Below are 16,320 nucleotides of genomic sequence, written 5' to 3' on the forward strand. Positions count from 1 at the left end.
GAGCCCTCAACTCACTGGGCTGAGCAGTATTTGCTCTTCTTGGCTTCGCGTCCACACACCTGTGAACGGTTGCGCTTAGTCGAGCTCCGTGTCGATTTAGCCCGTTGATGTGGTTGTTGTTGTGGCTGGTTAAGCTTAGCTGCGGTCGCGATCTCGTACTCTTTGATAGCGGCCTCGCACTTAGCACGATCCTCGATGTCCCGCTCGTGCCCTTAGGTAACGCACCTTGAGCAGGGCAACGGATGATTTTTTGTTTTTCTTTTTGGTGACCTTCGCAGTGGTCACCAGGGCATCATTGGCAGGAGTCGCCTTGGCAGCCTTACCAGAGGCGCCTATGGAAACCTATCCAGAGGCCGCCTTGACTACCATACCAGAGGCCGTCTTGGAGGCAGACTGAAGTCTGCTTGGCCTGAGAAGAGGGGTGCTGTGTCATGCACCGCTCGTCGTACTTGGCTCGACGATCGTGTCGTGGCTGGAAGCCAGGAGATCATCCTCAGAGAGCGTGCCCATCACACTCTCGATTTTTTCTTTTACTCCTTCTTCTTTATATTTCCTCGTTTTAAATTTCATTCACTTTTCTGGTCCCAAGAGTAGGCACGGAAGGTGTGGTCCGCCACGGCAGAGCCGGCTTCCCGTGGTAAGGCACTTAATGCAACCGACCTTGCCTAAGCATCGGAGGGGACCGTTAAAGACTGGTTATTTAGGCACTACCAGCCATGTGCTCTCGGCACGGGCATCTCAATACCTTAGCTTAAAGTGCTGACAAGGTTATACCGCCTTGTCATCGGTCAACAGAGCCTCGTTTGCGAAAACAGGGAGTACCAAGGCCAGGGCATCGAGTCTTGAACAGTGGGTAGGGATTGCCCTTGGAGAGGAGTAGCTATATTGTGATGCGTCCTATTTAATTAGATTGAGAGAAAAAGCACTCAATAGTATGTTTCTCTGAAAGGTCACCACAGCTGCTGCAATAGGAGTTAAATGGTAAACCTAGCTTTTCCGCGTGTGTGCCGATCGTCCAATGACAGCTACGAGTTTGGAAATTTAATGACGGGGGGTCCAACAAATTTTCTGAAAAAGTCTGCATGAAAAAATGCAGCTAAGTCTTTTCTGCGCTTTCCTGAGAAATAAGGTGTGTAATTCCTCTTTAACAAAAGTCAAAGCGAGACCGATGAACGGGTATGAGGTTTCTGAGACCCCTTCCTGGCAAGCTCATCAGCATCATGGAACCTGGATCAGAGAAATGTTACCTGCACAGATTTTATCTTCCCCTTATATGAGTTGACCAGTTTGGATCTGCACCATGGCGTCTTCAGAGCCAATCCTAAATTGCGGATTGACTATCGAAAAAAAATATTAATATCGTCTTCGCTCCCATGTTTCCTAAGCATTTTGCATGCCTGCAGTATCGCAAAGACTTCTGCGAACCCATCACTAAGGATCGGTATCGACTTCAATTGATGCGATTGAGCCGAGCACTGCGCGAGAAGCGGGCCCAATACGCGGAGAGGCATGAAAAAGTCATTCTACAGCATGACAACGATAGGCCTCACGGTGCCAACCTACCTGCCGTTTAAACCTACCTGGAAACACTGAAATGGGAAATCCTACCCCACCCGCCATATTCTCCAGATATTGCGCCGTCCAATTATCACCTGTTCCGATCATGGTAGATGGTCTAGCTGACCAGCAGTTCCATTCATATGAAGACATCAAAAAATGGCTTGATCCGTGGATAGCCTCAAAAGGTGAACAGTTTTACCGTGACGGTATACGAAATCTATCAGAAAGATGGGAAAAAGTAGTAGCCAGCGGTGGGCTATACTTTCAATGATTCACTTGTAACCATTTTGCAGAATAAAGTTGTATTTTCATAAAAAAAACAGCGAGAACTTAGTTGCGCATATAAATTTTTTAGAATAAAGTTTTCTTAGAATAAAGGGTGCGTATACAAATTTCTTTCCATATACTTTAATAATAGTTTTTACTATTTTAGCAAACTAAACAAAAGTAACTACACATTTATATATAAAATTGTATGTGAAAGTTTAAAACCTAAAAGTGTACATGCCACCCGCTCCCCAATTCGGGCGACTATTTCCATAGGGTCCACCCAAATGCTGGGAATATTGGCCGGTCGCATCGAACGAGTGTCGCCCATTGTGGCTCTGCCATACAGGAATGCGCGTGTCGATGCTCAAATCAATGCCTTTGCCAGGACTACCGCCGCCCTGAACATTCAGTTGGCGAGCAAAGCGCTGCGACTCAAACTGCTCCGACGGTTCAGACAAAGCCAGCGCGTCCTGTTAAATATCATTTTTATAACCAATAATAATTAGTGGCTTAGGAATAATATTAAGACATTTCTCATTGATTTCAGTTCACTTACATCTTGCCATATGCCCAGCTGTGCTTCCTGCTGCTCTCCGCCATAGGGATACGCCAGAGCAACGCTTAAAATGCACATTGAAAGTAAGAATTTTGCAAACATCATTCGAATTGTTCTCCTCGCAACTTAGACCTGGAATACATGAAAGTTGATTTTCGCTGAGATATTTTATAGGTGAAGCTATGACTATTTTCAACATACTTTTTTATTTTATTATGTATGCTTTGGCATCTCGCAAAACCCCCGACTGAAAATCCCCTTGTGATTTATGTGGTGCCTTTACCGCGCACTCGCCCAAGTCTTATCAGTAAATTCAATGTGGTACTTAATAATTAAATTCTTGAGTTTTAAATAAATTGCCAATAAACAGTTATTCCCCTCAAGATGAGTTTGAAAAAAAGACAAGTAGGCTGGTGTTCTGCTGCAACTGAACTTTTTATACCCGGCGCATTGGTTCTAGTCATATGCAGATATAGGAACTTCTAAAAATAGAATTCGATAAAGTAGTTGAGTTGAGAGATGTACAAAATTAAGTCGAATTGGGTAATGTGGGTTCTGCCACATCCATTTCCCTAATTTTAGTCTCCGTAAGATCAACTCATTTCGCAAATTTTGGCGAATTCTTTGCGCGAGCTACTGAAATGTCAAACCCTTCGCATTATTTGAATTGCCTTTTTTTAATATGCATACCAAGTATCAGTGTCATATGTACAATGTGGAGCAAAATTAATCACCCTATCGGAAGATTTATAATTTTGCCAATGCCAATCTTGGAATAGCTGCCAAACTCACAAGGCTCGTTAGCGCAACGCTCACAAATACACAAGCAAAAGTGATCATTCAAGGGAAGCTCACAGAGTCGTTCCCTATTGAAACAGGTGCAAAACAAAGTGATGCCTTATCAACTTACTTACTTACTTAGGTGGCCATAAAAACCCGTTACCGAGTTACGGCCGACCTCACTAGCTCACTCCAGGCGCCTCTGCTCCGCGCGCGCCTTCTCCAATTCTGTACACCAAGCGAGCATAGGGTTTCCTCCACCTGGTCTTTCCACCCGAGCAATGGTCTTCCTCTGCGTCGGCTCCCTTGGACTTCACCCTCGAACATCTTCTTTACTGGAGCTTCTTCATCCATACGCACGACATGCCCTAGCCAACGCAGGCGTTGTTTGGCGATGCGGTGACTACGTCAATGTCGGCGTAGAGCTCATACAGCTCGTGGTTCATTTTTGAACGGTAGTCTTCGCCAATGCGCACAGGACCGAAGATCTTACGAAGAACTTTTCTCTCGAACACCCCAAGAGCCGCTGCATCGCTTTGAGACACTACCCATTCCTCTGCGCCATAAAGTAACACGGGTATGATGAGCGTCTTGTAAAGTGTCAGTTTGGTCATGCGAGAGAGGGCTCGACTACTCAATTGCTTACTTAGCCCATAGTAACACCTATTAGCAAGAGTGTTTCTCCGTTTGATCTCCAGGCTGATATCGTTGTTGCGGTTAACGGTGGTGACAAGATAAATAAATTCTGGCACAACTTCGAAAGTATAGTTGTCCGCAATGACGTGCGTTCCTACACGCCATGTGTTCCGCGTTGTAGACAGCATATACTTCGTTTTACCCTCGTTCACCGCCAGACCCACTCGTGATGATTCCTTCTCGATAGCAGAAAACGCAGTCGTGACATCTCGCTTATCGGCGTACGCAAGGAACTGGATACATTTGTAGAAAATAGTGCCATTACGATGCACACCTGCTTTTCGGAGCACCTCTTCCATCACGAAGTTGAAGAGGTTGCATGACAGTGGATCGCCTTGTCTGAAACCTCGAACGGTACTGAACGGCTCGGAGAGGTTATTTCCTACCTTGACGGAGCTGGTTGTGTTGCTCAACGTCATTCTGCAAAGCCGTATAAGCTTGGCTGGTATACCGAACTCAGACATGGTGGTGTACAGGCAATCCCATAGCGGGCAATCGAACGCAGCTTTATAGTCGACAAAGAGATGATGGGTGTCGACTTGCTTTTCATGGGTCTTCTCCAGGATTTGGCGTAATGTGAAAATTCATATTCATATTCAATTTGATGCTGCACTTTGTCGCAATGGAAGTCAACAAAGGTGGTACCTTGATAACTAGAACAACCCAAATATGTGCTTATGCAGATGACATCACTATTCTCTCAAGAATTAGGAATGACTTAAAAGAAATTCGAGGCGCCCAGCACAGATGCCAAATTTCCATGTGGGAGTCTATACTTTTGAAGCAGTGCAGCATTTTAAGTACCTAGGAGTTATGTTTGCATGTAGCGGTGATTCAAGTTCCGGCGTAAGGGATCGCATCAACGCCGCCAACAAAGCGTATTACGCCCACCTTAACTTGCTCAAGTCCCCACTTTTGTCTAAAGCTACAAAGTTCACTATGTACAAGACCCTTATTCAACCAATCCTAACATATGGTTGGGAGGTATGGACTCTTAAGATTGATGATTGTGCTCAGATTGCTCTCATGGAAAGAAAAATTTTAAGAAAGATCTTTGGCCCAATAAGAATGGATGATGGCACCTATAGAATCAGATTGAACTCGGAACTGAACGATCTAACTCAGAACGAGACAGCTGTGCGTTTTGTTAAAGCGCAGCGTACAGGTGGGCATAGGCTAGGTCATGTGATCCATGTGCCTATTGACTGTACCGTGAAGAAAGCCTTGACAGGAAAGCTAATGGGCGTGAAGGCCAAAGGCAGACCGACGAACCGTTGGATAGACGCAGTGGAACACGATCTTAAGAAGCTGGGAATACGTAACTACGAAGCAACAGCTCAAGATAGCCCGCTTTGGAGGAGCATTTTGAAGGAGGCTTTGACGCACCCCGCGTTGTAACGCTATGAAAGAATCATATTTGGCAGCTGTATATAGAAATCACCTCGGAACTAAACCTAACTGCGACTTCGACAACAGATCATTCAGCAATATCATTTTAATGTATGAAACTACTCTTGAGTTCCAAGTATGTTTCTCAAAATTATACAATAAAAACACAGACTGGGACTTTTTCCGACAAACTACACGGTGCAACACTGAAAATACACCTGACAAATTACACACTGTAGGTTGTTTATATGGTCGAATAATTCATAAAAATATTTTTGTTATTTTTGTTGTACCCTCCAATTTTTTTTTATTTATAAAAAACCGTTTTTTCAGACTTTGCGCGGTAATCTACGGATATCTCAGTCATTTTTTCACCGATTTTCAATATTTTATATGTTTTGAAAAGGATATTGTAAGACCTTTCAAATGATGTACAACAAGTAATTATTCAAACTAGTTAGTTGTGATTTTTATTTGATTAAATCTGGAGAAAGTGTTTTTTTTATTATTTTTTTAACTTTAACAATTTTGTATTGCATAATTTTACTACAAAATTAAAGATGTTTGTTAATATTCTTTGAGTGCATTTATTAACGAAGAAATTAATGTATTACTTTCAATAATCGGACAAAAATTGCGTAAACTACGCTAGTTTTCCGTAAATAGAAAAAAATGTCTTGAATATCTATCCATTTGTGGAACCATAGTTTTTGTCTTTAATGATTATTTACTTGGAAAAATCACTGCATTCTTTATGTATTGACAATAAATGTTTGACAATGACAATTTATCATAAATTACAAATGAAAGGTTTACGTGTTTCTCCATAATTTTCGCGCGATTTCTGAGGCGCAGAGACCCTCCTCCTCCCACGCAATAATTTTACCTCTCTCTAATTCGGTAAGTTTTGAACCTGTTATTTTTGTGAATGGGATAGTCGTGCAAGCAATCACTATGATCGAAAAGAGTGGCCATTGCGAAAGTTTTTCAAAATCGGAAAAAACAATGTTGTTAACATTCAATTAGTAAAAGCTGATAAAATCATATTACCGCCATTGCACTTGAAACTCGGCTACATGAAGCAGTTTGTGAAACGTCTAGATAAAGACAGTGAAGCTTTTTCACACTTAAAAACGACTTTCCCTAAGCTGAGTGATGCCAAAATTAAAGAAGGTATTACATTTCAAATAAAATGAAAGTAGCAAGTAATCGTCTGAAATAAAAACAATTGTTTAATTATTAGAAAATTGATGTGCATATTCCATGGAAATATAACCTATTGTATTATTGTATAAAAAATTTTCCGTTATTGTGCAGGGATATTCATTGGACCGCAAATTCGCAAAATCATAAAGGATGGAAATTTCACTGAGAAACTGAATCCGGTGGAAAGAAGAGCATGGATGAGTTTCATTTCTCTTTGTGAAAACTTTTTGGGAAAAACAGAAGTGACAACTAATATACGTTGCCGTCGTGGATGAATTTTTACGGGCCTACGGAGACATGGGATGCAGAATGTCCATCAAAATTCACTTTTTGGAAAAATTCAGCGATGAACAAAGGGAAAGGTTTCATCAAGAAATTGCGTCAATTGAAAAACGTTTCCTCGGAAAAAGCAAAATACATATGTTGGCGGATTACTGTTGGTCGCTCAAACGCGAGACGAGCGATTCTTCTTTAAAACGACGAAGGTCTGGTAAACATTTTTAGAAAAAATTATGTATGTAAAATCAACAAAAAAATTTATATAAAAAACAGTATGATTGTTCTTTTTACTCCAATACATTGGATAGATATTCAAGACATTTTTTTCTATTTACGGAAAACTAGCGTAGTTTACGCAATTTTTGTCCGATTATTGAAAGTAATACATTAATTTCTTCGTTAATAAATGCACTCAAAGAATATTAACAAACATCTTTAATTTTGTAGTAAAATTATGCAATAAAAAATTGTTAAAGTTAAAAAAATTATAAAAAAAACACTTTCTCCAGGTTTAATCAAATAAAAATCACAACTAACTAGTTTGAATAATTACTTGTTGTACATCATTTGAAAGGTCTTACAATATCCTTTTCAAAACATATAAAATATTGAAAATCGGTGAAAAAATGACTGAGATATCCGTAGATTACCGCGCAAAGTCTGAAAAAACGGTTTTTTATAAATAAAAAAAAAATTGGAGGGTACAACAAAAATAACAAAAATATTTTTATGAATTATTCGACCATATAAACAACCTACAGTGTGTAATTTGTCAGGTGTATTTCGTTTTTTTTTTTTTTGTAGCACAGTGCTATTAAAAGCGCAATTGACTGCCACTTAAAAGTGAAGGACAAATCGACAGCGCTGCTGCTTTTTGCACCCCTGCAATCATTCACGCAAGAAAAAACTACTTTTATGCAATTCAAAGCAAGAAATGTATGAAAATAATACAAAATTAAGAATCAATTTACTTGTGCTCGATATGACCACCTTTTGCCTTGACTATGGCCTTGAGACGGTCCAGAAACGGATCGCAAGCTGCGCGAATGTGGCGTGCAGGTTTCTTGCCCCACTCGCGTACAATGACTTTTTCAACGCCTCGAGACTGGTGAATCTTTTAGTTCGGACCTCGCTCTCCAAAATGGCCCAAAGAGAATAATCCATCGGATTCGCGTCTGCTTAATTTGAGAGCCACTGTGTGGACGTTATGAAGTTCCTAGTTCATTCGAGCTTTGTGAGATGGTGCCGAGTCCTGTTGAAACATCCATGGTCTGCCACCGAACTGTTTGTCTACCCACAGCTTCAAAGCAGCCTCCAGAATACTTTCCCGATAATATTTCACATTTATCTTGACGCCAGGCTCTGTGAAAACGATTGGAGAGCGCCCATCTGCGGTTACAGCGGCCCAAATCATTACCTGTGACGGGTGCTGCCTCCTGTGGTTGGGGCCCAATCGATGACACAAATTCTCGAATGAACGATCGATCGGTCAAACAAATCCTATTGTTTTGGGAGTTTACGAATTGCTCAATTTGAGAAATTTTCTCGTCAGAAAACACAAAGTTCGGAAATTAATCGCTTTCAGCCAAGCGAAGCAACTCCTTCGCTCTCTCAAGTCTGACTTGTTGCTGCTTTGGTGTAAGCTCATGCGTCTTTTGTATTTTGAATCTTGTAAGGTTTGACTTTGAGATCATTTTTCAGTATGGATGCTGAGGCCAGATATTTTCAGTTCTTTCGCCATTTCATTGGCACTTCGTCGGGGATTTCGCTCAAGTCGCTTCTTCACTTTTTCATTCACCATTTCACATGACGTTGCAGCTTTTTTGGTGACCACCTCCATGACGTTTCGCGATGCTATCAGAATCATTGTAACGGGTAGTGGTACGATAAACAAAAACTTTATTTACTTTAAGGTGGTCGAGCTCACGAACAATCGCTGGTTGTGGTTTTCCAGTCAAATATAATGAAATCACACTATTACGTTTGAAATCCATTACTGCCTCTCGCCAAATGCTTCAGCGCGCTTATAAACAATACTCTGGGCAGCCATTTACCCAACTAACAAACAGCTGATGCCCGCGTATCAGCTGCGTGAGTGGTCTGAAGTTGGTTACACTTCGAGTGCCGGACCCTGTAAAGATTACTCAATGAGAGAAATTTGGTGTTGATTAATTCACTTGGATAGAGGCGCTAACCAGATAAAAAAACTAATGAGAAATAGAGGTTTTGTTTCATTTATTATTTAAAGCTTATTATTTACAAACTATTGTGCTGCCACCTTGTTTATAAATGAGTTCGTAAGTACGTTGATGAATGGATTTGAACGAATTTTCTAGATAGCCTATGAAATTTCAGACCAGGTCGTTTTCAAAATTTTTATCTTGTGCCCATTCTCATTAGCCTTACGAGCAAGCCATACCCATAGGATTTGAGTAACGTTCAGAACTTTGAAATTCGGTGACCATCCTAAAGTTTCAATGTTTTTACGACGCAATACAAGTTTTGAAACCACTTGAAGTGGTCCTGCAATATCTTTGAATGATCCAATGCATTATCCTGTCGAAAGATCCAATTAATAGGCCCAAATGTTTCACGAATCTGGGGAACAGATGATTCTAACCTAACTTTCTTTATGGCAGTTTCCCGCCAATTTGTAGTGTACAATTTTCAATTCGAATGCGCCTATTAAGATATTGCTTCCCATACCAAAACCATGACATCACCTCTACAGAGAGATGTCGACTGAGTCACTTTCAAAATATCACCATTTTTGGACTTTACATGAGAAAAGAAACTAAAAAGTTCGAGCCAAATTGGGGGACATCAGAATTCGTTTTAGAGGTATGGTCCCTTCGGCAAAGTTTCTTATTTTGATCCCTAGAATATGATTTTCACAGAGCAATGGGCGATTTTTTTGCCTCCCCACAAATCGACCCGGCCTAATGTCCACCCATCTTGAACTTCTTTTCGTCACTAAATTCTACTTTTTTCCATTCATTGGGATTGTTATTTGGAAAGGAATTCGAAGCTATGTTGTTCCTTGCACAATCGAGGCGGCGTTCTTTGCGAAATTCATTCAAAGGTGGGTTTCTTTTGTAAGTTTGTGTGCTTCAGATGGGGCGCTTTTAGAATAGCCCTTTGAGCAATGGTTTTGCTGGTGCTGCAACATTTGCCATTTCTTAAACTTTTGCTGTTGAAAGAGCGGAACTTGATGCAATCCTAAGGATTTTGCGGGTTTCTTTCAGTGCCAAAGCTATCACAGTTCTGCCTTTGTAGTTCTACCGTGGGAGGCACCTTGCTTCACATAAAGATGCCCAACCTTTGAACTTCGACCAATTTTTTTGGCAACTTGGCCATTGAAAGTCCCGCTGAGGTTAAGATATCGAATTGTCCTCTTTCACGATCTGCTAAATCTTTCTGTTTTCCCGTTTTATTAGAATCAAGAAGTTTTCAACCAAGCACAATGATTGTTAAAAAAAACGATAACTTTTCACAGCCACAGCCACGATATCAAAAGCGGAACTGCAACTTATTTCTCAGAAAAGTGCAGGACAGATGGAGCTCCTTTTCTTCGTGTGCTATTTCGAAAATCCTTTAGCCCCAGTACAACAGACGCAGATCACAGAAAGTACTGAAGACTCCAAGCCAATCAATTTCAAAATTCGTAGCTGCGTTTACCGGTCATTGGACGACCGGCGCACACGCTGAAAAGCTAGGATTACCATTTAATCCCCATTGCAAAAGCTGTGGGGACCTTTAAGAGAAGGAGACTATTTCTCTGTAAATGTCCGCGTTTGACAGCTAGACGGATAAAGTCACTGGTTGCTGCTTTCTTTGATAGCCTGGATCCTCCAACCTAGATCCCTTCGAGCTTCTCCATCTATGGTTGACTGTAGATATCTGCCCGTTGGAGGTCTCAAAAAGGTGTAAAAACTACGCTTTAGTGCTACTTGGGGAGGAGTGACAGGATGGTACTTCATCTATTTCACCTTCCCACCAGGCAATGTCGAAAAATTTCACACATTCAAATACAATTCACTTGGCCTTAGTTCCTCAACTTAAGCGCGGAATAATCCAAAATTTTACTTTTTAATACTTTAAGAGGTGATGCTTGGAATATTAAAGAAAAAGCATAAAGCATAAAGGAAAAATGATAAGAAAGACATATAAAAAAAACTTGTTGGTGCTCAATGAAATGATAACGGCAGCAGACGTTGCCGCCTTGATTTGAGTGAAGCGCGGAAAGTCATTAGTAATTCCTCAATTAAAATCATCAATTAAATTATTAATTAATTTCTTAAAGAACGTAAAAAAAATCACCGAACTTATCAATGCGAGTCGGGCTCGAATCCATCTCATTTACCCTTCCAGTTTACGGCTTAGGGGATTCTCGACAGGGGATTTTCTTACTTGTGCACGCTATACAGTCTACTACGGCTTTATAAAAGCACCTCGAGGGACGTTACTACCAGTTAATTCGCTTCTTCATTCGCAGCTGCAAAGGTTTTTACAATTAAAGTATGTCCGCTGCATTATTTGTACTGTTATGCGCACTCAGTATGGTTGTGGCATATCCCAACCCAAGAATGGAAAATCAACAACAAGAGCTGAGTCCTTTGGATATTACCGTGAGCAAAATAATGAGTTTCTGTCCTATATAACTGTAATCATGTGAAAAATTCCAGATGCCCTATAAAGAAAACTATGCATTGGAGCAGGCCGAGGTGCAGCGAGTGAAGCGCCAGTTAAATATCCAGGGAGGTGGCAGTCCAGGCAAAGGTCTTGATTTGAGTGTCGGTGCGCGTGTCCCAGTTTGGCAGAGTGACAGTGGACGTCATTCCTTCGATGCAACAGGCCAATATGCTCAACATCTGGGTGGACCCTATGGAAATAGTCCACCGAATTGGGGTCTTGGTGGAGTTTATACTTTTAGATTTTAAAAATGTGCTTATGCATTCGGCGTCGTAGGAGTGAACAGTATTTTGGTGATTTATTTTGTTTAGTTCTGGTGATTGTATTTGAGATGAAAGTATTATTTAAAAGAAATTAAATAAAATATTAATTAGATGAGGTAAAAAGTTTTGAGCGTTTTCTGATTTAAAACTTTTTTTGGATTTAACAAAAAATAAAAATAAATAATTGGCGCGTACACTTCTGTTAGGTGCTTGGCCGAGCTCCTCCTCCTATTTGTGGTGTGCGTGTTGTTGTTGTTCCGCAAATGGTGGGACCTACAGTTTCAAGCCGACTCCGAACGGCAGATGTTTTTATAAGGAGCTTTTTCATGGCAGAAATACACTCGGAGGTTTGCCATTTCCTGCCGAGGGGCGACCGCTATTAGAAAAATGTTTTTTTTTTATTAATTTTGCTTTCATCGAGATTCGAACCAACGTTCTCTCTATGAATTCCGAATGGTAATCACGCACCAACCCATTCGGCTACGGCGGCCGAATAATAAAAGAAAAAAATGAGGTAGTTTATCGGTTTTACGAAAGAATGGTGGTCGTTCATACCAATAATCATAAAAAAAAATCAAAATATATCCTCAAATCAAAAATAACCTCAAAATAATCCTCAGTAGTACCGCCGGGAACCAAGAACATTCAGTTGACCTTGAATGATTTCATTACGCGAATACTACTTTTAAATGATTCTTAGTAGGCTATAGCAGACAATTTCTCTCACACCGAGAGGACCACACCGGTAGTCCTCTTCTATCAGGCCAGTCCGTAAGTTCGTGCGTATTTTACCCATAATTTCACTTTTGTACGATTTTTGTATACAAGAAAATATTCGCGGAATATAACGGAACTACTCGTATTTATATTTTCTTTGATATATTGTGCATTCAACAAGTGATTTTAATCGCGGATAGTTTCAAAATTCCGAAGTGGTAAATGCGACGTGGAGGATGCCCCGCGCGCTGGTCGTCCTGAAGTTTTCAACTCCGACGCCTTGCTCGAACTCATGGAAGCTGAGCCAAATTTGACAGTCGATAAGAAAGCTCCGATGTTAAATTCATCGTATGGAACAGTTCACAGTTCACAGGCACCTGGTTAGGTTGGGAAAGGTTTCAAAGCTGGGAAAATGGGTTCCGCATTGACTTTCCGTCGTCAACCTTCAGCAGAGAGTGAGTGTGTGCTCTCAGCAGCTGCAACGGCTTGAAAATGAAAGTTTTTTGAACCGTATCGTTACTAGTGATGAAAAATGGGTCCTTTACAATAATTCTGCTCGCAAACGCCAATGGTTAGATAAAGATGAAACACCAGAACCGACCCCTAGAGATGGCCTTCACCCCAAGAAGATTCTTCTGTCTATTTGATGGGATACGGCCGGTATTGTTTATTATGAACTTCTGGAACCAAACCCGACGATAACTGCTGATTATTATTCCCATCAGCTGTCAAACCTGAATGAGGCACTTAACAAAAATCGACCGAAAAATCGAATCTATAAAAAGGGATATCGATGGGAATTAAAAATTTGCCTGAACGTTGGGAAGACATTGTAAATAATGGAGGAAAATATATGATTGATTAATAAATACTTTAAACATCTTTTTTATTAATTTTAAAACCAGCTTTAAAAAACGCACAACTTATGGACTGACCTGATATTTATTACTTTTATTAAGGACATGTCCAAAATAATCTGAGATTCTTTCTTCTGCTGATGACTTGAATGTGTTTGCGACGGCTTCAATTAATTTAAATTATTTTAAACTCCAGTCGGATGTGGTGCAATAAAATCTAATCGCATTTAAATCCACACTTTCCTGTCTCTTTCACTAAAACTCGTGCCCCTTTCCCTGCGTCATACTCCTACAGCGGTGGGTGATTCTCAGCTAATCACAGTGAGTTAAATTTCTGAGCTCGCTGTGGTTTTTGACTCTAAATTCCTATTTTCAAGCCATTTAAACTGCACCACTGCAAATTTATATTTCTTGCTTGCTTTTATTTGCCGATTGTGCGCCGATTTTAGTGATTATTGTTATTACTTTTTCGTCCTGATTACTCCTTTGAGGATCATAGGGTCTCTACAAGGTTTCTTCAACGTGCGCGATTAAATGTTAGACGCAACCGTACAACCGAGGCTACATGAATTGGTTCCAACAACGTGGGTGATTAGTCTGCTGTTGTAGATCTTTAGTGAAGGGCTGCTATCTATCGCCGCCTAAGAACAGCGCAACTCCATGGACTCGTAGTGTCACTGTGTACTGTTTTTCGCAGAACAGGGTGGGTGGTGGTGGTGGGATTTGTGCTGTGCTAAAAGCTCTCCACTTCTGACTGCATTATTGGCGCGCGGGTGTAACGGCATTGAGGAAAGCGTCTTTTGCCTTTTTTAGTTATTGACGTGATAACGTCTTATAATTCGATGTAGCCGGCTGCACGCACCAAAATATGCGTCGTTATCTTGCTTATGCGTCATTATCTTGTTATGTTATGTTATGTTATGTTGTGTTGTGTTATGTTATGTTATGTTATGTTATGTTATGTTATGTTATGTTATGTTATGTTATGTTATGTTGTGTTGTGTTGTGTTATGTTATGTTATGTTATGTTATGTTATGTTATGTTATGTTATGTTATGTTATGTTATGTAATGTTATGTTATGTTGTGTTATGTTATGTTGTGTTATGTTATGTTATGTTATGTTATGTTATGTTATGTTATGTAATGTTATGTTATGTTATGTTGTGTTATGTTATGTTGTGTTATGTTATGTTATGTTATGTTATGTTATGTTATGTTATGTTATGTTATGTTATGTTATGTTATGTTATGTTATGTTATGTTATGTTATGTTATGTTATGTTATGTTATCTTATGGTTTGTTATGTTATGTTATGTTATGTTATGTTATGTTATCTTATGGTTTGTTATGTTATGTTATGTTATGTTATGTTATGTTATGTTATGTTATGTTATGTTATGTTATGTTATGTTATGTTATGTTATGTTATGTTATGTTATGTTATGTTATGTTATGTTATGTTATGTTATGTTATGTTATGTTATGTTATGTTATGTTATGTTATGTTATGTTATGTTATGTTATGTTATGTTATGTTATGTTATGTTATGTTATGTTATGTTATGTTATGTTATGTTATGTTATGTTATGTTATGTTATGTTATGTTATGTTATGTTATGTTATGTTATGTTATGTTATGTTATGTTATGTTATGTTATGTTATGTTATGTTATGTTATGTTATGTTATGTTATGTTATGTTATGTTATGTTATGTTATGTTATGTTATGTTATGTTATGCTATGTTATATTATGTTATGTTATGTTATGTTATCTTATGGTTTGTTATGTTATGTTATGTTATGTTATGTTATGTTATGTTATGTTATGTTATGTTATGTTATGTTATGTTATGTTATGTTATGTTATGTTATGTTATGTTATGTTATGTTATGTTATGTTATGTTATGTTATGTTATGTTATGTTATGTTATGTTATGTTATGTTATGTTATGTTATGTTATGTTATGTTATGTTATGTTATGTTATGTTATGTTATGTTATGTTATGCTATGTTATATTATGTTATGTTATGTTATGTTATCTTATGGTTTGTTATGTTATGTTATGTTATGTTATGTTATGTTATGTATCAAACAAATAAAATTTAAATTTTGTTTTAAAAAATGCAACCATTCCATCAGTATTTTCTTATGACGTTGTCACGTTAAACTATGGACTTTACAGACAACCTCTTTTTTTAGCTGCAGAAGTGCACAGGCTGCTAGCGATGAGTGTTACAGGGAATTAGGAACAGGGCAGAAAGTTATCAAAAATAACATTTAGTGAATAATTTTGGAAAAATTGAGTAATTTTAAATAGTTGTTTTGAAATTTGAACATCTTTTTTAAACAAAAATACTGTATTTTTTTTTTTAATTTTCAACATTTCCGGCTAAAATTTAGTTCAATTAATAACAAAAATTATTAACAAAATAGAGCAGTTCAGAATTACCATGGAAACATAAGAAAAAATTTGCATGTTTGCCATAATAATTTCGAAATGCCATGACCCCAGGCCATTTAATCTTTATTAAGAAACCCAATAATACAAAAACCAAATATTTCTTCCTTTCAGTTGAGAGTTTTTAACTGCAGATTGCAGGGCAATCATACGCATACTTCGAGGGCGCAACTTGGTAAAATAAAAAATAATAATTCATTATTACTATATTGAAAAACAATTGTTTTTGTTTACTATTATATTTTTTTTTTGTGTCTTTTGTCAGTCACCCAGACTGCCAATGTGTTTGCCTCGTTTAAGAATTGTGCGTATACATGTATAAATATACTTATGTACCTACATATGTACACATAAATACATATATCGAGATAGTTGCTCTTGTTCGACTAACCGACTACCAACGAAAACACTAAAAACAAACATCGAACTCTCATCGGTGGACCAATTATGAGCAAATCTAACAACAAACACTTGCCATGCAGATGACCAAACACTTGGGCAGATCACTCTTTCTCTCAAATTACTCAGAACGCTGAGAAAACGGCTAAGCTGCTGCCTCAAAACATCTATTAAAATCAAACAATATATG

The 16,320-nt window shown here is 38.7% G+C and overlaps 2 protein-coding genes across 2 annotated transcripts; one reads left to right on the top strand and one right to left on the bottom strand.

Annotated features, from left to right (window-relative positions):
- Positions 1-1,912: 1,912 nt before the first annotated feature.
- Positions 1,913-2,529, bottom strand: LOC128867402 (diptericin-D-like). Its single transcript, XM_054108579.1, has 2 exons — positions 2,387-2,529; positions 1,913-2,300 (listed from the first exon to the last, which is right to left on the bottom strand). The coding sequence occupies exons 1-2, from the start codon at positions 2,489-2,491 to the stop codon at positions 2,046-2,048; spliced, it is 360 nt and encodes a 119-aa protein (XP_053964554.1). The 5' UTR covers positions 2,492-2,529; the 3' UTR covers positions 1,913-2,045.
- An 8,689-nt stretch (positions 2,530-11,218) lies between these two features.
- Positions 11,219-11,808, top strand: LOC128867541 (diptericin A-like). Its single transcript, XM_054108853.1, has 2 exons — positions 11,219-11,364; positions 11,422-11,808. The coding sequence occupies exons 1-2, from the start codon at positions 11,257-11,259 to the stop codon at positions 11,674-11,676; spliced, it is 363 nt and encodes a 120-aa protein (XP_053964828.1). The 5' UTR covers positions 11,219-11,256; the 3' UTR covers positions 11,677-11,808.
- Positions 11,809-16,320: the final 4,512 nt, after the last annotated feature.

Source organism: Anastrepha ludens, chromosome 6 (assembly GCF_028408465.1).
Source record: "Anastrepha ludens isolate Willacy chromosome 6, idAnaLude1.1, whole genome shotgun sequence".
In the NCBI taxonomy this organism is placed as follows: domain Eukaryota; kingdom Metazoa; phylum Arthropoda; class Insecta; order Diptera; family Tephritidae; genus Anastrepha; species Anastrepha ludens.

Bases quoted from the DNA above. Each gene is read 5' to 3' on its own strand.
- LOC128867402 (XM_054108579.1), bottom strand. From the start codon at position 2,491: ATGATGTTTGCAAAATTCTTACTTTCAATGTGCATTTTAAGCGTTGCT. The intron at 2,301-2,386 runs GTAAGTGAACTG...GATATTTAACAG, and splicing joins AGCTGGGCATATGGCAAGAT to GACGCGCTGGCTTTGTCTGA.
- LOC128867541 (XM_054108853.1), top strand. From the start codon at position 11,257: ATGTCCGCTGCATTATTTGTACTGTTATGCGCACTCAGTATGGTTGTG. The intron at 11,365-11,421 runs GTGAGCAAAATA...GAAAAATTCCAG, and splicing joins TGAGTCCTTTGGATATTACC to ATGCCCTATAAAGAAAACTA.